Genomic DNA, 20766 nt, shown 5'->3' on the forward strand with positions numbered 1-20766 from the left:
TTAACAAGCTCTGGTGATCTATGCATTTTTTTACCCTTTGTGACAGTGACCTTCCTGTAGCTTAGCCTAAGGAGCTTTGAAAGTTCACCACAAACTCAGACACTGAATTAGCCAGAAAAAGCATTTTCACACAAAAGAGGAATGAAGGGGGAGGAGGAAGAAGAAAGGGAAAGACATACACAAACAGCACAATAGAACACGAGGCAGACCCCTGCCCTCCTAGTCGGAAGAGTGTTTCTCAGCATGCCAGGCAGGGAGGCTTTCTGGAAAAGCCTGGAAACATGCCCAAAGCTCACAGTAGCTTTGTGCATGCCAGTCCTGGGAAGAAACTTTCCGTTCTTGATAGACTACGAAGCAGATACAAATGTGAAACTTTTAAGATTTCAAAAAAGAAAGCAACATCGCAAAATAATGACGAAGGAAAAACGGGATTACTGGCCAATGGTTTTCCATCTTGCCCAGCCTGGCTCCACTCCTAAGATCTACCTTATATACTAACCAGAACTGAGTAGGAGGATATACAGAACCTTAGAGCTGAAGGGAAATTCTAGTTCGAAGTCACAAATATACAGGAATGGTATGTCTGTTGGACTACCGAAGCCACTTGGCTCTGTACACAGACCGAGACAGGATGCTTGGAGACCCGGAAAAAGAAAATTCTAACCCTCATCCTGGCTGTGTACCAGGGAACTAAGGAAGCCTGGAGAGGTCAGTTAACTCCACTGACCCCCACCCCCCTACCCCGCTCTGGGGAAGAGACATAACAACACCTTCTCCATCTACCTGACACTGATCAGTTGTGATTTCAAATGATATAATGTCAATAAGGACATTTTGAGATACCTGGAGAGAAACATAATTGTCAAGTCTTACAACTACTTGCCAGAAATCAGAGAAGGAAGGGATTGAAAAGGCAAAATGGCTCAACAGGAAGAATGACACCGAATACAAGCCACGCTATGATACATGTGGCTTCAGGCCTGCTGGAAGGAGGTAACTGCTGTGAACACACACACACACAGACACACATGCACACACCTGCCCGCACACATGTACCTTGAGGTATCCTCTCTGGGACAAATCAAAGGCATCAAACTGTAGTATTAACTGCAAGAGATGATTCTTGAATAGCTTGTAAAGACAGAAGGAATTACTGAATCCAAACTGGATGATTACAGTTGTGACATAACCTAAACTCAGGAGAAAAGCCAGGACCTGATTTCCTTTTCCAAAGTGATCTTTGGTAGATCACAGAACAAAACTCCTCAGTCCCAAGGGGAAGTATGCTGGGCAGGTGGCCAAGGCCAGGGGCCCAAAACTGATAGCACGGGAGACAACCAAAATTGAGTTTTCTACCTCAGGTATTCTTGGTAACATACAAAACTTTGTAGTGAGTGAGCCTTTTCCAACCGACTGCAATCGTCTGTAGGGGAAGGAAGACATGCTCAGATGTCACTGTTTGAAACACACTAAAGCAGCTTCTAGGACTTTTTCTTCTAAGAAAACAGACCCCTGGGGAGAATTAATTCAACAACTAAACTAATATTTGTTGAATTTCCTTTATTTCCCAGAGTCAGGAAAACAATTTGTGATGAGCATCACAATACAGGAAGTCCAGGGGTCCCAGGGAAGCACTGAACTTCAGAGGGAGCTGACCTGGTCAAGGCTTTAGGGAGGGTCTCCCTGAAGAAATTATGTGAAAGCTGAGACCTTGAGGGTTAGGAGTCTCTGGGGCAGCAATGAGGCAGAGCTCCTGCAGTGAGACAGCCGGACTCTTGTAAAGGACTTAAACATCCATTCAACTAAAAATTAGAGTTGGGGGAATGGAGCATGATGATATCTGCTACACTCATTGATTTTTTTTTTTTTTTTTTTTTTTTTGAGATACAGACTGTGTCGCCCAAGCTGGAATGCAGTGGCGTGATCTTGGCTCACTGTAATCTCCGCCTCCTGGGTTCAAGCGATTCTCATGCCTCAGCCTCCTGAGTAGCTGAGATTACACAGGCACACCACCATGCCTGGCTCATTTTTGTATTTTTAGTAGAGATGGGGTTTCACCATGTTGGCCAGGCTGGTCTCCAATGCCTCACCTCAGGTGATCACCTGCCTTGGCCTCCCAAAGTGCTGGGATTATAGGCATGAGCCACTGCACCTGGCCACTCACTGATTTCTCAGCCAAGCAGAAATTATGCCTAATAACACCTGGTTAGAAGACATGAGACAGATGTGCCTTGGCTGAGACATAAAAAAAAATGGTTCAGAACCTCTAGACACCCCAGGGATCTTCAGGCACACAAAGCAGAGAGGGCTGAGGTGAGCATTTAGGCAGCGATTATGCGCAAACCACAGATTTTTTTAATGAATGCAGATTTTAAGTAAATGTATTAAATCATATTAAAATTCCATAGCCAGTAAAATACTCTAGAATTGGTCAAATGTTTAATATAAATTTTTCCAGGTACGAAGTCACCTCTCCCATGATGTGTAACCTCTGAGCCAAGAAATAAGATTACCGTGGCAAAAAGAATCACACTATCCATCTAGAGCTCTTTCCCTCCCCAGAAATCTATTTGAAATAATAATTTTTTGTACTTAATCATCAGCAGAAAATAAGACGTGGAACTATTTTTCAAAGCAGCAAAAAATGTTTTTCTATTTTAGCACATTCTCTGAAAACTGAATCTTCTCGCTACAGATAATAAAAACGTAAGAAGATGTACAGAGAGGGTGGGCTTTTCAAGCAATGCGGTAGCTGTTGCCAAGCTCTGAGGGCGGGATCTAATACACTTTGTCCTTCAGGGAGACTGAGGCCTAAGTCAACCTTGACACTGACTCTGGGCCAGACCCTCCACTTTGTTCTCCTAATCACAGAACAGTTTTCCTCTGTTTCAGGGAAGGTTGCCAGATAGAGGCTGCCTCAGACCTCCAGCTAGATGATTTTCCCAATGACAAAGAACAAAGGAAGATACGGAGCTTTCCTTTTTTTTTTCTGGAAAGGAGAAAAATATGATTATCTGGACCTGTCAAGGTTGTCCTGAATTGCTTTTTTACACTTTACACTGTCACATTTCAGTACTATTGGTAAGAAGAGATTCAAATACTAGGAGGAGAAGTGAAAGAGGGATTGAGAGAAGACCAGGAAAATAAATGCCAACAAAGCCAGAGTCAGATCTAAGCCCTAAGAAGGCAAGGGCAAAGCAGGAGCCATGGGGAAGGAAGAGAAGAGGAAAAAATCCTCCACAGCAAGGAGGAGGAAGAAAAGGATTATGAAAGGAAGACATAGAAAGACAGAAAATGTGAGTAGGAGAGGGCCAGGAGTAGGATGAATGAGCCTGAAACCAGTTACCCAAAGTCAAAGTTATTTACACACCTGTCTTTCATTCCCAAGCTAAGTACTTAAGAGAAATATTTTCATTTTTATCAGAGGAAAAATAGTAAAGGTTATGCATCACAGAGGTTAAGGCCTGGGTTAAATCCCAGCTCTTTCACTATTCATGGTGTAGCCTTGGACATGGTCCTTAACCTACGCCCCAGGTTCCTCCTCTGTAAAGTATGAATAATAAAACACAATCATTATGAGGATTTAACAAGTATGTGCAGTACTTAACACAGGGACTATTCCTGCTAAGTAGTCAATAAATTCTAGCTATTATTAGAAAAGGACATCACCAGTCACCAAAATTATCTTTCAGGGACCTCAATAACTCATTCTCTAATTCCCCACAGTACAAGAAGGGAGTTTTCATGTTATAAATAGAACTCTATTGAAAAAAAATGGCTGAGGCCCTCTACAGTTTTTACCGCTGGAACTGAGTTTCCGTTGGTAGTGACAGATGCTGCAAGGCACGAGGAGCAGGAAGCAGGTTCTCCTTTGATGGGCTTAACTTGGTCTTGTTTCCTCACATCCTTCAACCCATCTCCTTCCCCAGGAAAAAGGTCTAGCGTCCACACTTCTAACAGCTGTGTGCAAACCTTGCTCAGGGTATTCATTCAATAACAAAGCAACAGCCAGGCAAAACAGCAGACAGCAATGGAAATAATGACAAAAGATCTCAGAATAATAACAATCTAAAACATTAGTCACAATAGTGATACTCTAATCTAGTTCTTCATGCGCTTCCGTGGCCTTATTATTATGACAAAGGCAAATAGGGAGGGAAATCTTGAGTATCCGAGATCCCAATACTCTTCCGTACATGGCAGGCCTGAGAGCAAAAGACCCCGCTGGGAAGCCCAGGTCTTGGAGTCATTTGGACCAGAGTTCAAATATCAGACCTGTCGCTTAACCAGCTGCCTGATCTTAGTCAAAACACAAAACTTCTCTGAAGCTTCACTTTATATCCTATAAAGTGAGGAAAATATCTCAGCATATTTGTGATGGCCAAAGAAGACACAAATATAGAGTACCCAGCAGAATGCCTTGCACAAAGTATGCATACCACAAATTGTAGCCAATGGTGGTGACAAGGGTGGTGTCATCATTTTCACTGTCTACAATGCTGTGTGGTGAATCAAGCAACACGGTCTGATTGTGATGTCTGTTTACCTTTGTAACAGAGACATTCTCTAATGTAGAAAACCCTAGGAGACGCTCATATGACCGACTTCCTTTTGAACCACTGATTATCAATGTTGTTTTACTCTTCCTCAATTATTAGAACATCAGTTTCCGCTCACGGTTTTCTACCCATGTCCCCAAAATGCAGATTTGACTTAGATTGTTAATGACTTATAAAACTATGGTTTTTATTTTTCTTTGTCCTGTATGGATATTGTAAAGACAATACCAGACTCTTTGATATGGCATATCACTTCTTCATTTCTTTTGTTTCACTTTAAAAACAATCCTCTCACATTGTAACCTTTGATTCTTCTAAATTGGAGCTTTAGATCTTGTTTTTGCTGCTCTTCACCCCTCCTCCTTTTTCCCATTTTTGTTATAATCACTCCAATTAATTTCAGTTGCCTTCTTAGGGCATCTGAATTTGCAGGAATGAATATTGATTGCAGACTCTCTGGGAAGATTTTTTAACTTTCCACTATGAATTTTCTGAGGCAGTAATGTAACACAGCCAACTTGCTTTAACTCCTCTCCTTTTTCTTTAAAGTGTGTCCCGTGTCATGGACTACTACTCTTTACATGATCCTTTACCAGTGACTGAAATCCGGTGTCACTGTTTACAACTTCTGGGAAAAGATTACAAAAACAATATTTGTATCTTCTGAACATGTGGAAATGAAAGCAGAACGGTTTCAACAATTTGAAGTGCTACCATAGTAGAGAGTTTGAGAAAACAAAACTTGGCATTCCACAAGGAAACTGATGAGATTCAATTAAAGAAAAGAGACAATTTCAACCTTACAATACTCATTAAAGGAAAGAAATAAAGCATCATTTCCTGAGGAGTTTTAAATATCTTTAAATAAAGTTATATATATAGCAAAGGAGATATGGTCACCTCATATACACAATTTAGAAAATAAAGATTCATGTTGTAAAGGCTCTATGTGGTTAATATCCCTTCTTTACATTCTCTTCACTTTTGAATTCAATGATTGTAATAAATCTGCCCTATTGACAATTTGTTTTTTCCATCTGGTTCAGATTTTATTATTCAAAAACACAGCATTTTATCGTGTAAAAATGTCAGCAGGAAAAGGGCACAGGTAGAATGAATACAGGCAGAAATGTTTTCTTCTGTCATGGAAAGTGAGTTTCCTAATTGCTAATTAGTGGCCAGTTTAGGGATCCTAGAAATAAATATGGTACAGCTTATATACATCAGCCCAGCCCTAACATCAGAAATCACCACGTGGCAAAGATGCCAACATCCAGAAGCCTTGGAAGTTGAATCCTCTGCAACGGAAGACATTCTTGTTTTAGCCAGATAACTTTAGAGGGTCCTGACATTGTACAGAGCCTGAACTCTGGACGGGAATTACAAGTACTCGCACGTGGGAGTCCCTGCACAATCTGATACTTTTTTAAATGCACGAAGAACACTAGTTGGTTGGGGTCCAAGACATCAGAAACCCATCTTTCATCTTGAATGCTTCATCTGTATTTCCACGTTTTCCTTCTTTAAGGTTGTTTTTACCTTCCAAAAGGTTTAAATCCATATTTGGAAATACAGGAAAGATTGTACTTGGTACTTGGGAGCCTGGATAAAATGCAAGGGTTGCTCTATGCCTTACAGCAAAAACGGAAAAACAACGTTTGGGCATTTTTCTGTTCATGGTTAAACCCAATAGTGAGTCCCTGTCCCCACCCTCTCCTCCACCCAGGTCTGCAAAACTGAAGGCAACTGCCCTAAACAGGACATTTACTTCTTTAATGTCATTGGATTCCTGCTGTCAGTTTTCCACCTGAAATCACAAGAGAACAGATTCATAGCAAAGGAAAACAATGGGCATTTTGCCACTCCTTGCCTTACTCCCGCAAGACAATGCTTTAGCTCAGCTCTTGATTCATGACCCCAGTGAGCAGCTGTGATGTCATGACTAGTAACAGTCAAACTTGTATATGTATTTCTTCCTGTCTCATCAAACTGGTAACACACTTTCCAACAAAGAAAAGTGGTGGAAGGCACCTCTAAAAAGTCCACTCTGCTGTGTAGACTGTACCTCTGTGTCTGCTATTCATTTTAATTTTTTTAGAGAGAAAGAACAAGCTAAATAAATTTTATCTTAGACATCACTGAACTTGAAAGGACCTCAGTGAGCATTTATTCCAAGCACTCATTTTTCAGGTGAAGAAACTGAAAGGAAGGGAGGTGAAGTGACTAAGCCGAGGTCAGATGACGGGTAAGTGGCAGAGTGAGTGACAGAGAAGGAGCAGAATCCACGTTCTCCCGGCTCCCTAACCAGCGCCCTTCCCTCTCCATGTGGCTGCCTCCGGATCACGTCCACATTTGATTCAGCTAATTTTAAGAAGGGACACAGATAAAGAAATTTCCAAATAGGCCTGCTCCTATTTTTACATATGTTAGGTATTCATAAAGACAGTTTCACTTGAGAACTAGAGCCTCAACACCATACAGCAGCATTTCTTGCTTAGGCACTATTGACATTTAAGGTCAGACCATCCCTTGTCGGGGTGGAGAAGAGTTACTCTGCACATGCTAGGATGTTCAGCAGCACCCCTGGCTTCTATCCATGAGTTGCCAATAGCATCCCTCCACCAAGTTGAGACAACCAAAACGTGTGCAAGCATTGGCAAATGTGCTCTGGCGGACAGCAATCGCCCTGTTGAGAACCACTGCCATACCTCCTACACATCTACTGATCATCAGGAAGCCCTCAATCATTGCTGCAAGTCAGATGCCAGAGGTCTGGGATGACCAGGAAATTTGCAATACGTTACAAACATACGGGAGAAGGTGCTTCCCTGATTTCCTCTCAAAAAGCCAAACACAAGGCAGTGACCCTATCTAGGCACAGAAATAATCAGGAGAAGGGTAGTTTCAGAAAAAGAGAGCCAACAACTAATAGTGAAGTGAGATGAAAAGCAACAAAAGATGTGGGAAAAAACAGTGAGAAAGACAGAAGAAAGGGAAATGGATGGAAGAAAGAGGTCACCAGTAAGAAGGGATTTTAACATTCCAGAATCTGCAAGACAGAGCAACCCATTATAAGACAAAGTGGCATATTTTCATCAGGCATAATTTTTTAAAAGGCAACTCAGTCTGAGGAAAAGGGTCACGAACTTTCCACCAAATCATTGTGAGACTTTAGGAAAGGACCATTGTCCCCAGAGGATGGACCCCTCAGGGGAGTTCTGTGTGAAGTTCTTTGTTAAGGCCTCATATGTTTAAAACTCTAAAACCCTTTAAAACAGTTTAGCTTGGAGTTTGATTCCTGGTATACAATGAATTCGAATGAGACTTTAAAATAATGAACACGACTCTTCACATCCAGGGTACAATATTCTAAACTGCTACTTCCCAAAAATCTATTTCATCTCAAAACACCCCATGGGACAGAGAAGCTCTGGATTATTTATTATTTATTTTTGAGGCAAGGTCTCACTCTGTCGCCCAGGCTGCGGTGCCTGGCCCTCAGTGGTTACTTGAGATACTTTTGCTGGATACATAAATGAGTATTGTTAGGTAATCAAACAATAAGCCTCTGGATGCATTATGGGAAAAAAATCATGGCAACATTCAAAGAAATCAAAACCTCTAGTAAACTACTTTAAGAAATTGTCTTGACTGACAGTTTAGAATGCAAAGAAAAGGCAGACTCACTTCCTGATCACCATTTTGGACTCTGATGAACTTTGGCTTCCATCTTCTTCACAGTTTGGGCTTGTCAGGTTTCCATACCTTTACAGATAATAATGAACAAGCAAGCAAAGACAGTTAGTGGTGGAAAGCACTATTCAACTTCAACTATAAAGTGACAGTTATACTTTTCGGAAGTAAGTAAGGGAAGACGTATTTATGAAATAGCATTGAAAACGATGCTGTGTTATTGGTAGTTACTTAATGGATATATCTGCATATTCTAAACAGAAAAGTCATTTAACAACTAATCACACTACTTAAAATGTTCTCTTAATATTAACACTTAACATTTATTTGACTTTTTAAGATTACACTAGAGTTTTCCTTTCAGCAGGAGAATCAGCTATTACATGAAATGAAGAAGACAGATCCTCGTGAACTCTGCAGCGCACCAAGCCCTCCAGTCCAACCTGGCTCTGTGTCTATGCAAGGGAGACGTGGCTCCCTTAATCCTAATAAATAAACAGGGTGAGATTTTTCAGCTCTATCATTGTCCATCATCATAGTTATTATGGAAATAACTCTGGACCCTAAAATTAAGGCTGGGATAGAGACAAGGGCTGCAGAAAAAGACTCTTATGTCTTAACAACCAGGAGAGCAGCTGTGTCTCTACTGAGGCCAGGCTGCTCTAGACACAGCAACTGCGGAGGTGGGGTGCAGGGGTCCAATTTTTAGGAAAGCAATAGATGCTGAAATTATAAAACTTTTCTCATTATAAGCTCAAAATTTGCTCAATAATTCATCAGTCCCTACTTGCACTGCTAGCTGTTCTCTCAACTCCACATGGAAGCCAACCTATTTCATACAAATAGATCAAGTTTTGTTTGGTTTGGAATGTACACTTAGGAAATGTACTTTAAATTCTTAAGGAGAAGTTTTTAATTAACTTATAATGTGTAGACTATTTCTTCCGTTTCTCCTTCCATCAATACAGAATCCAGAGATTCCTTGGAGTTTCACAAGTGAGTTGTCTGTCCCAAAGTTTTGATAAATTCTATAATTGATGAGTTTACATTTTTAAAGAGCATGCTTTTCTCTTCTACTAATGGGATTCAAGGCCCCAGTACCCTCATGGTTCCTTGTTCCTAGGACTTACAAATCCTTTAAAAAATACCAGCCCACCATCTGGTTTGACCCAATGCCAGTGCATCTGGTCTCCCTATCATCCCATCCGGTAGGTTCCAGTTTGCACCCTTAGGCACCAGCTCACCCATCCACCTGCTCCTTTCTCTAGCTCATCAGCCTTATGGATTTCTTGGCCTCCCACAGATATTTTCCACTGGTCTCCACCCTCCCTTTTCCTCTTCATTCTGTCCTGCATCTGCTATTTATAAGGCTTCCAGGGCTACCCTTTGCTCTTCCTGAGATAAGAACTCAGATTAAGATTTACTCCACCCCATGTGAGCGAGGCAAGGAGGGGAAACAAGATTCCTCATAAACAAACAGGGTGAGATTTTTCAGCTCTATCACTGGCTAACATCATAGTAAACTGTGTCCTCGTGCTCTCTCACAGCATGCTTGGTGGTTTATTTAAGTAGGAGAGATACGGTGGGTGCAGTCAGGAGTGGGATCTTGGAGAGCCACTGTATCTTCGGTGTATCTGACTAGAGGGATCCATAAACTCTTCTCCCGCCATCTCTCCATGACTAAATGTGGGGCTTAATCTTTGTTTTTGTCACATTCCATGTTAGTCCAATAGTTCCCTCTCCAGTTATTGCGGAAATATCACATCTTTTTATCTTTCAAGGGGAAGTGAAAGGTAGAAATAAAAAGGGAAAACACCAGGGAAAGATACACATTTTGCTGCTCCTGATATTCTTCTTTTGAGTGGTTTGTGGTTCACACTAAAAGTTTCGAGATCTCTCTACTCTTTCCCTTTCCTTTAGCTTCTCCTACTCTTCTGCTCTTTTCCTGCATTTTTTAGACTCAGAGCTGAGGTGCATGTCTGGATGGCACCAACACCTATCACAGTTCCTCCCCAGAATGTGATGCCAAACGTGTAATGAGATGGTGTCAAGGAAGGCTACGTAACTTACACTGGTGAGCCAAGTCCTGTCTCATTAACTAACCTGGTACCATCTGCAATGGCTCGGAAGACCAAAGAGGTGTTTCTCCTGGCTACCAGAGTGTCTACAGGTTCGCAATCAGAGTGACTGCCTGATAATAACCTGGAGACCAGTAAGGGCTGTGGATAAAAAGGCACGTGTGGCAGAGCACATGATCCAGTTGCTCAGGCTCAAATCTTACAGACATACCAACTCTTCTCTACCCAACCCATCAGGAAATCCTTTTGCTCTCCCCTCCCAACATATCCTGAATCCAAACACTTCTCATCACTTCCATTGCTTCCACCCTGGCTCCAACTACACTATCTTGGATAGTGTAAATCAAGTGTAGCCTAAGTCAATACAGCAGCCACCTAACTGGTCCCCAGCTTTTGCCCAGCAGCCACAGCAATCCTACTCTGTGTAGATCAGATCATGCCACTCCTCCACTCAAAACCCTCCCCTAAAAAGCCAAGCATGATGGCACATATCTGTAATCCCAGCTATTCAAGAGGCTGAGGCAAGAGGATCTCCTGAACGCAGAAGTTCAAGTTTAGCCAGGGGAACACATAGCAAGACTCTTGTGTCTTAAAAAAGAAAGAGAGAGAAACTCTCCTATGACTCCCATCTCACTTTGAGAAAAGGCCAAAGTCTTACGTGTCTCAAAAGGCCCGAAATGATCTGCCGAGACCTCCTCTCACGCCTCCTACAATTCCTCAGCCTTCACTCCCTTTCCAGCCTCCTCCGTGCTCCACCCACACACTGGACATCCTCCTGACTCCGAATCTGTGCCTGCTGCTGCCTCTTCCCATACCTGTGGCACGGGCTCACTCTCTCAGCTCCTTGGGTCTTTGCTCAGGTATCACTGTATCAGTGAGGCCTTCCCAGACCACTCTATTTAAAATAGAAACGAACTGTAACATCAGCCCCTTCCCTCCTTTATTTTTATCTATGGCTTTTGACACCTTCTGATATACTGTATAGTTAATTTTGTTACTGTGTTAATTGTCCATTAGAACATAAGCTCCAGCAGAGCAGGATGTTTGCTTCTTTTGCTCACTACCCTTTAGAGCTGGCACCCAACAGGCATGTGGTGGGTACTCGTTGTGAGTGCTCTGTTGGGGTTTCAGAAGCAGATGCAGTAATGGACCTCCCAACTACTAGGTTCAGATTTGCCTCTGCAAAGGCAGCATCTGGCCCTATTTATACTTCTACATGTGTCAAGTCCTCGTTTCTAACGGCCTAGGAGCATAGAAGATTTAAGACAGCTGTGATCATTCCAAAAACCTACAATTAAAAAGAAAAAAAGTTTTAAGATTTAAAGTTGAGATCTTAAAGGTATAAACTATTAAAATGCAAAACAAAAGTATGCACACTGTTCTGAAGGAGTCTTTTGGAAGTGAGATAAGAGAGCCTGTAACCCTACAGAACTTAACGGACTGGGATGGAGATGATTATTTGCCACTGCACATTTCTTATTTTTTTTTCTTTTCCCATTGAGAAAGTGTCTCACTCTCTTGCCCAGACTGGAGTGCAGTGGCACAGTCATGGCTCACTGTAGCCTCGTCCTTCGAGGTTCAAGCAAGCCTCCACCTCAGCCTCCTGAGTAGCTGGGACCACAGGCATTAGCTGGGACAACAGGTGCATGTTACCATGCCTGGCTAATTGTTTTATTTTTTTGTAGAGATGAGAACTCACTCTGCTGCCCAGGCTGGTCTTGAACTTCTGGGCTCAAGTGATCCTCCTGTCTTGGTCCCTCAAAGTGCTGGGATTACAGACACAAGCCAAGATGCCAGGCCATCCCTGCAACTTTCTTATCATTAAGGAGAATTAGTGCTTTACAGAAAAGAAACTACACCAGTGTTGGAATCAAGAACTCTTCAATGTTCAGGCTAGGTCCTTTGAGAGTCAGTCCTATTAGATTAAGACAGTTCCTTTGATGTTTCCCTGGACCTTCTCATAGCTTCCCACCAGAAATCAAAGTCAAGTTCAATTCACTTATTCCCGGGTAGTAAATAAAGTGTGTGTATGAGTGTGTGTGTTTAATTAATGGCCATAGAATAGCTACCAACAAACCTGTCAACAATGTCGAGTCCAATTTCTGCAAAGCCTCCCTAGGATTTAAGATCAAAGCTCCAACATCTTAAGAAGGCTTACCAATGAATAACTGCCCTTCTTTAAATGGTAGCTCATAAACCTTAAAATACAAATTGTCAGAATGACTTTTGACATGGTTTTCTCCTGTTATCACAAGGCAAAAGAAAGATTTGCAAGTGTCTCCTAAAGTGTAGCCTTAAGCAATTATTTACTGCAATCTAAAAAGTACTAGGAAAGAGAAAGAAAAAGGTCAATATAATGTTTAACTGGTTGCTAATATTTAAACAAAAAACAGTTATTTCCAGAGGGGATGTCTGTAATTCCTTGGAGCCTATCTGGTAAGATAAAATGTTTAATATGTGTTTGAAGGAGAGGACCAGGTATTTTAAGAAACCTTTAGATAAAGCTTTCCCCAGGGACGGTCTCTCTAATGGAGTCCCTTTCTAACCTTTGCTTGCTAACAGGAAAGTCTCAGTAGCCTAAGAGATTCTTCAGGATCACTCCCTTCCTGGTCTGGTGAGGAAGGGAGTGATCCTGAAGAATCTCTTAGGCTCTACTTGATTTGGGCAAATAATCCAATAATAATAGCAGTTAATAATTATTGGGAACTTACTATATGTTAGGCATGTGCTAAGGGCTTTACATGACTGCTTGATTTAGTTCTCCTGTAATTCTATAGAGTAGTGTTCTTCTTATTCCTATCTACAGATGAGAAAAATGAGGCCAAAAAGGCTTAAATTAAGTAACATGCCCTCAAAGACACAACTAATTCGTGGAGCAGGGATTTTAGCCGTGACAGTCAGAATTCAGTAACCAGCCTCTGAATCACTACCTTACCATACAAGCTATTGTGAGCTTTTCATCTATGTATTCCATATTTCATTCTTTCAGTCAGTTAGACCTCATTCAGTAAGGATTATTTATGAAGGACTATGTACAGGCACTATTCTAGACACTGAAGATACAGCAGCAGACAAAGCAAAGTCTCCGTTTTCATGGAGTATACATTTTAGTGGCGGGGAGACAGACATCAATAATTATTTAACACATATTAAGACAGAGAGTGAAAAGTGCAATGGAGAGAAATAAAGCAGGTCAGGGTGACCCGGTATAACGGAGGGCCAGAGGTTGGGTATTTAGGGAGGGTCCAATGTGAATGGGAAAACTAAGTAAACTCTCCAGAAAGTGAGGAAGTGGGCCCTGCAGATCTCCAGGAAAACAGCCTTCTAAGCAGCTGGAAGAGCCACTGCAAAGGCCTTGGAACAGTGGCAGGAGGAGGTTTTTAAGAAACATTAAGAGGCCAGTGAGGGGCAGAGCTGAGTGAGCACGAATAGAAAATGAGGCATGGAGGCCACATGTGTGTTGGCTCACACCTGTAATCTCGGCACTTTGGGAGGCCGAGGCAGTGGGTCACCTGAGGTCAGGTGTTCAAGACCAGCCTGGCTAACATGGTGAAACCCCGTCTCTACTAAAAATACAAAAAAATGTAGCCAGGTGAAGTAGCGGGTGCCTGTAATCCCAGCTACTCAGGAGGCTGAGGCAGGAAAATTGCTTGAACCCAGAAGGCAGAAGTTGCAGTGAGCCGAGATTGCACCACTGCATTCCAGCCTAGGCAATAGAGCAAGACTCCATTTTACAAAAAAAAAAGGTGGGGGCAAGATGATAAGGACGGATCCTGAGGGCCTTGTGGGCCGTGGCAAGGACTCTAGTTTTACTCTTCTATCTTGCTTACTGCTACTTCTACTGAGCCTGGAGCACAGCCTGCACAAAGTAGGTAATAAGTATTTGCTAAATGAATTAATACATACCCTCTTCTACCATGAGTAAAAGAAAGGCTGGGGAGGGAAGAGTAGGGAAGGAGATATTTTACTGGGGATGGTGAAAGAACAGAAAGGAGGAAGTAAAGGAAATAGAGACCTCACATGAAGCTGCCGACTCAAGGACCCCTGGGAATCTCTTCTAATAAACCCTGGCCTCAGAACATCTTAGGCATTTTTCTGTAACTGACCCAAAAGAACACAGGTCAGGTAGGAAAAAAATGTTCAGAAGCTGACCTTGACTCAGGAGAATGACATGGGTGAAATAGCCTGCAGATGTCTGGCGAAAATCTTAGTGAAGACTTTGGACTGTATTCACAGATCAGCAAGAAGTGTGGTTTTAATTACTCTGAATAATATTCTCCATGACAGGCACCTCTCTGCCAAGTCTGACCTGAGAGCTGGGTCACGGCCACCAAGCCTACCTTGGAAAGTTCTTGTTACCACTGTGAAGTTGCTTATTCAAGGGGAAAGATAAAGGTCAAAAACAACAAGGCAAAAACTCCTTGTTCTCTTGCAGGAAAGGAAGGGGCCATCAAGACTGAGCCAAGAACTCTATACTGTGCTTCCACTTAGGAGGGCTAGTTCTCTAGGCCATTTTTTCCATGACTAGAAAAAGCTAGAAGACCCTAGAAGAGCTGCCCTCCTCCCCTGCAGGCCTTTGCTGTGAAGGGGACTGTGCCTTCCCTGTTCTTTGATTGTCCACGTTATCCCCATAATAAGTCGCTGATACATAAAGCATCATTAACAGCAAAATGTACCTGGTATTCCTGCCCCACGTGACAGTTACAAATGCTATAAAATTTTCCTGGAGAATAACCTTCACTTCCAGCCCTTAACCCACAACTGTCTAAAGAGGAGATCAAGAAAAGGACACTATTCATCCAAGGGAAAGAAAATAAAAAGGTCTCTCTTGCCACAACATACATCTCACGCAGATTTAAAATTATTTAAGTATGTTGGCTCTCACGCTCTTGCTATTAGGTTTCTTCTATTTTCCACTCCAAGCCTCTGTCATCTGTTTCTTTTCTCTGGCCTGTTTCCTGCACTCATAGCTTGGTGGCCCATCAGTAGCTACTCCCTTCCACTTCTAGTTCCTAACAGTGCTAAACCACCAACTGCAAACACAGCTTACTAGTATACTGCAGTGGCTGCGGCTACAATGACGGACAACAGAGGAAATGGGTAGATGGGGGTAGAGGAGGCAGCACTCAGACTCTTCATGAGTCTAGATTTGTCTCAGGTTTAAGATGAATTAATACATTATTAATGAATCAGTACAAGCCTGTGGCTGTTTTCCCCAACCACAAAAAGTTGCTATTGCAGAGCTCTTCAAGAATCTGCTGAAACATGCTTTGCAACATCAAATACAATGAATATGAATTTCGTATCACCACATCCTTTCATTTTCAAGAATACTTTTCTTTTTTCCTATAGCTTACAAAAACCCAACATAATACCAATCTAAATGGGTGCTTACTGGCAGCTTTAATAGGGGCCAAAGCCAAGAGAACTGTGTTCTCCAGGACCGGGGGCCTGACTGCATTATCAAGGGCTAAGTTCACAAAAAATAAATGTAAAAAAAATTCAAATAAAAGAAAAGTAATATGAAAAAATTAACTCAAAGCAGCCGGTATCCTCACCTTTTAGATGTCCCAAGAGACTTTTAAACCATTAAATTTACCTGAATGAACCATGAAGTGTAATTTCATTTAGTTAAATTGATTGGTTTACTTTTCAGAGTCACACGTAAGATCTGTGCCCCAGTTATAATAAAGCTAGGAGCAGTGCCGTCTCTGATTTATAATGGCCATCTATGCATCCCCTATCACCATGCTAGGGGCACTTTGCCTACGAAATCAGAACCCAGGGTCCCTGGATGAATTTACAGAAGTCTGGGAAGTCCCTAAATTTTATGAAAAAAAATTGTGAGGTTCTCTTTTTTTCTAGAGAGAAGGTCCATAGTTTTTACAGGGGTCCATTCTTATAGGGGTTCATTTTTACAGGGGTTTGTGGTCAATCCCTCCCAGCAACTGCTGAAAAATGGTCAAAACCACTGTTTTAGATGATCAAAGCTGAATTTCTAATTGTCCAGTTCCCTACTCAGTTATCACCCATTACATTTCAGTTTCTCATCAGTTTTGTTTTGTAGTTTCCAAATGTAAGCACACTTTTTTTAAAACCTGCTGGGCAATTTTATATTCTTTCCCAAAAAAAAAAAAAAAAAAGGATATTTGCATGTCCTTGCCTCTCTTTGCCAAGTGAAATAAAAAAAAACAAGCTACTTCATGGCAACATTTTTATCTCTTAGGTCTTATAAATCCTATTTCAAGAAAAGAAAGCCAGCCTGGTTATGATCTGCGGCAAAGTCTTTGCCAGCAACCCTTTAGAGTCTGCTTTAACAAAAGCACCAAGCTAAGGCTTTGCAGTCGCCACATGTTCCTATCCAGAATTCCCATAGTGCTGGTAGGTGACAGTTGGGTCCACTTGCCAAAAGCACATATTTACCAAAGACCACCAAGCCAGCAGGGAAGAGAACTTATTTCTATTTTCCCTCAAGTGATTATGGTTGGATATAATTCTCAAACAGTAGCACATTAAATTTTTCTGGTTAATCCAATGTAACTGGCATAATTAGAGGGAGAAAATATTAACAATGTCTGTCACATTCTGGCTCTGGCCATGCTTCCTGGAGCTGAGAGTGTGGACCAAAACCAAACAGGGCATGATGTCCTGAACAGAAAAAAGATGAAGGTGGACAGCCGACCTTCAACATCCTCGAGCCTGTGGCCACCAGATTTTTCAGAGTCAATCTCTCTGACAAGAAATCCTTGTTTCTTATCTGTGTTGCTGCAAAAAGTTATTACAAACTTAGTGGCTTATAACAATACAAATTTACTATTTTATAGTTATGTAAGTCAGAAGTCCAACATGGGTCTGAATGGGCTAAAAATCAAGGTGTTTCAGGGCTATGTTTCTTTCTAGAGCTTCTAGAAGAGAATCCATTCAATTCCCTTTTCTAGCTTCAAGAGGCCGCCTGCATTCTTTGGCTCAAGGCTCCCTTCCTCCATCTTCAAAGCCAGCAACATAGCATCTCTCTGATCCTATTTCCATCTTCATATCTCTTTCTCTGTCTTCTGCCTCCATCTTTTACATTTTTAAGGACCCTTATGATTACTCTGGGCTCACTCAGATAATCCAAGGTAATCTCCTTATTTTATAGTCAGCTGATTAGTAACCTTAATTCCATTTGCAGCCTAATTCCCCTTTGCATATAACCTAACATATTCCCAGGTTTCAGAGATGAGGATGTGGACATCTTTGGATATGTAAATTATTATAAATGTTATACCTCCAATTGTCTTCTGAGCTAAACTGTTTCTCTCCACCTGAGCCTGAGCAAGAGCTTGAGACCTTTCATGAAGGGCATTCCCTATCAAAGTTGTTAATGCTCTTTTCTATGTTATAACCATTTTCATACCCAAAGATTTTCATACCCTTTTTATAATCCTCTTTTCTCTTCTACCAACCAATAATGTCATGTTTCTCATAGTTGCAGGGAATAAGATCTAAGTCCAATTTATCTTTTAGCAGTCTACCTTTTTAAAAATAAAAAAAAACCCTTAACATATATATGTATATATATTGTGTGTGTGTGTGTGTGTGTAACCTCATCTAAGTTTTTATGTTTTTTGTTTGTTTGTTTTGGTTTTGATTTTTTGCCTAGGAAGTCATCAACATCCAGACCTAGAGAAAATATATTTAAATTCATCTGTTCTAACAAAAATCTTCAATAGCAGCCTTCGTTTACTAAGAAATTCTCGCCCTAGTCAGGATATTCGATATGACTGTATGTTAAGCTGGAAAGGAAACAAAGCAATGTTAAGATTTCCTGGAAACTTTTCTATTAAATAAATGGGATGCACATCCTGGAGCCAACCAACCAATAAATCCCAACTGTCCCATGCATGGGGGTTGGGGGGAGTCACAAAAGACTTAATGAGTGGCCCTCTCTACTAGTTTCCATTTGGCCCTGTGGGAGGTTACTAAAATTAATTAAGAGAATGGTATGAAATTATATTTTAAAATTTCCTATATAAGTGATGGAAGTTAAACATTAATAAATAACTCTTAGAACAAACAAAAAGTTTAGAAAAAAATCAAATTATAAGTTTCATAGTAACAAGATTTCATGAGTGTTAATGCTATAAGAGACCAGCACCTAGAGGTAACTTATGGTCCCAGTGTCACCCCTAGATGCTGGTGACCCTAGAGGTGACACTGGGACCATAAGTCACCTGAAGATGCTCTGAGACTTTTCATGTGGGTTCAGTTTCTAGTATGTTTCCCAGTGCTCTCTCTGCTGACAACTTCCTCTCTTTGGACCTGGAAGAACAGAGGAAAGATACTAGAAACCTTGCCTCTACTGAAAGAAAAGGAAGTACAGGAACATGGGCACTACATGAAAGCATGAATCTAGGAATAGTTGGCAATTACCTAGTGTAATTCCAGCACTAAATAAAAAATTCAATTATTTTTAAGTGATGTTTAACAAAAAGTAATTTGGAACATATTATATACATCTCAAAAACACCAGATTCTCATGCTAAGAAAGCATTTGAGAACTGAATGGATTTGTATAATGGGCTTTTTATAGAAGGTTTACTACTACCAGCTCCCAGGGGGAAAAAGTTTTCATTTAAAGTGCACATTCCTTTGGGCGGCTGGGGCGGGCGGATCACAAGGTCAAGAGATCGAGACCATCGTGGCCAACATGGTGAAATCCTGTCTCTACTAAAAATGCAAAAATTAGCCAGGCATGGTGGCACGTGCCTGTGGTCCCAGCTACTCGGGAGGCTGAGGTGGAAGAATCACTTGCACCTAGGAGGCGGAGGTTGCATTGAGCTGAGATTGCGCCACTGCACTCCAGCCTGGCAACAGAGCAAGACTCCGTCTCAAAAAACAAACAAAAAAATACAATGCACATTCAGCCTCACGGCCTTGACAGTGATGATACGAGTCTATAGACTTGTCTCTCCCACTAAACATGAGCAGAGCCTGGGCAATATTCACTGCTGAACCTTCCAAAGCACCTGCTTGGAATAGACATGAATAATAATAGCCATTATTTATTTGTTAGACAAATAGTTCCTAAGCACCTACTGCAGGCATCATTTTGAGGGTAGAGCAATGAACAAGACTAACATGGTCTCTGAGAAGGAAAGACAGGCAAGAAATAAACAAGATAAATAACATAATTTCAAATAATAATAAATGCCGTGAAGAAAGAAGATAATAATAGTCTCTTAAGCACTTAATATTTTTCAGCCACTATACTAAGAATTTCACCTACATTATCATGTTCAAACCTTACAATAACTCTATAAATTAGGTGCTATTTTTATTATTATATAGATGAGGAAAACTAAAGCTAGTAAGATAAATTAACTGCCCAATACTGCAGAGCAAGTAAGGAGTGCAAAGCTAGAATAAAATTCAAATTTCCTGACTCCTCAGCCCATGTTCTTAACCATTATACGATAACCTGAATCTCATGGCTAAAAAAAAAGACAGGAAAAATTGCTTTTCCCATAATATATCCTGAAATTCTGAAAAGAAAATGTCTGTTTGACATCTATGACAAAATCCTTGGAAATAAACGAAATTTTCAAGCTTTATATGTGACCAACTCCTCTCTACGCTGTGGAAGAACTGGCTGCATTAACAAAGGCAGCTCCATTCTGCGGGTTATAGGTATGTCATGTTTTGCATATGAAAATGTTACTACTCCAGGCGACATAAAGAATGGACTTAAGGTTTCTATTCCCATGGTGGTACTATACTTACTTAAATTCACCCATGGTTTCTCATTTGCTGTCCCTGACCCTTCAGGAAAAGCTAATCGAGGTCAGGGATTTGGCCTGAGCCCATTCAGTACACAGAAATACTCCAAATACAGAGAAACAACAATGACCTTTATGGCCCATCATCTAAGTGATCACCTAAGATCCTAGCCAACATCCAGTTTAATTTGGGTACAGCCCTCCAAAATATCCTAAGTCTGTGTTATAGAACCTTTTATCTCCCAATGGTCTATCAATTTTAATTACATACATGTATTTGCACACTGATGAGTTTAATGTGACTCTTTCTGACTAGACATTCAACATGAAGAAGGCAGGTTTGTCCACCATCAGACACACGGCACCTTGTACAGTACATGGTACACATAAAGAGCTGATAAATATTGCCTGAGTAGACAAACGAATAAGAGCACTGATCCTCAAGTGAACTGCTCACAACTGTGTGAAGGGAAGAGCCCTTGGGAAACGCAGTTTCCAGGGAAAATCAGTTGAGGTAGTACTGAAAAGGACAGCTAAGAAGGGTTCCCTGCAGGGTGCGGTGACTCACGCCTGTGATCCCAGCACTTTGGGAGGCTGCGGTGGGTGGATCACCTGAGGTCAGGAGTTTGAGACCAGCCTGATCAACATGGAGAAACCCCGTCTCTACTAAAAATACAA

At 41.3% G+C, this 20766-nt stretch overlaps 1 protein-coding gene across 3 annotated transcripts in view; it reads right to left on the reverse strand.

Annotated features, from left to right (window-relative positions):
• RGL1 (ral guanine nucleotide dissociation stimulator like 1) overlaps positions 1-20766 on the reverse strand; it is a 281803-nt gene that overhangs the window by 49589 nt on the left and 211448 nt on the right. For all 3 annotated transcript variants that reach the window (XM_032291631.1, XM_032291629.1, XM_032291630.1), the window contains one exon: positions 8247-8324. In XM_032291631.1, the coding sequence (XP_032147522.1) occupies positions 8247-8324 (78 nt within the window). The remainder of the gene's footprint in view (positions 1-8246; positions 8325-20766) is intronic.

The sequence above is a fragment of the Sapajus apella genome, unplaced genomic scaffold (assembly GCF_009761245.1).
Source record: "Sapajus apella isolate SASKATOON/1434 unplaced genomic scaffold, GSC_monkey_1.0 scaffold25, whole genome shotgun sequence".
Taxonomy (NCBI): domain Eukaryota; kingdom Metazoa; phylum Chordata; class Mammalia; order Primates; family Cebidae; genus Sapajus; species Sapajus apella.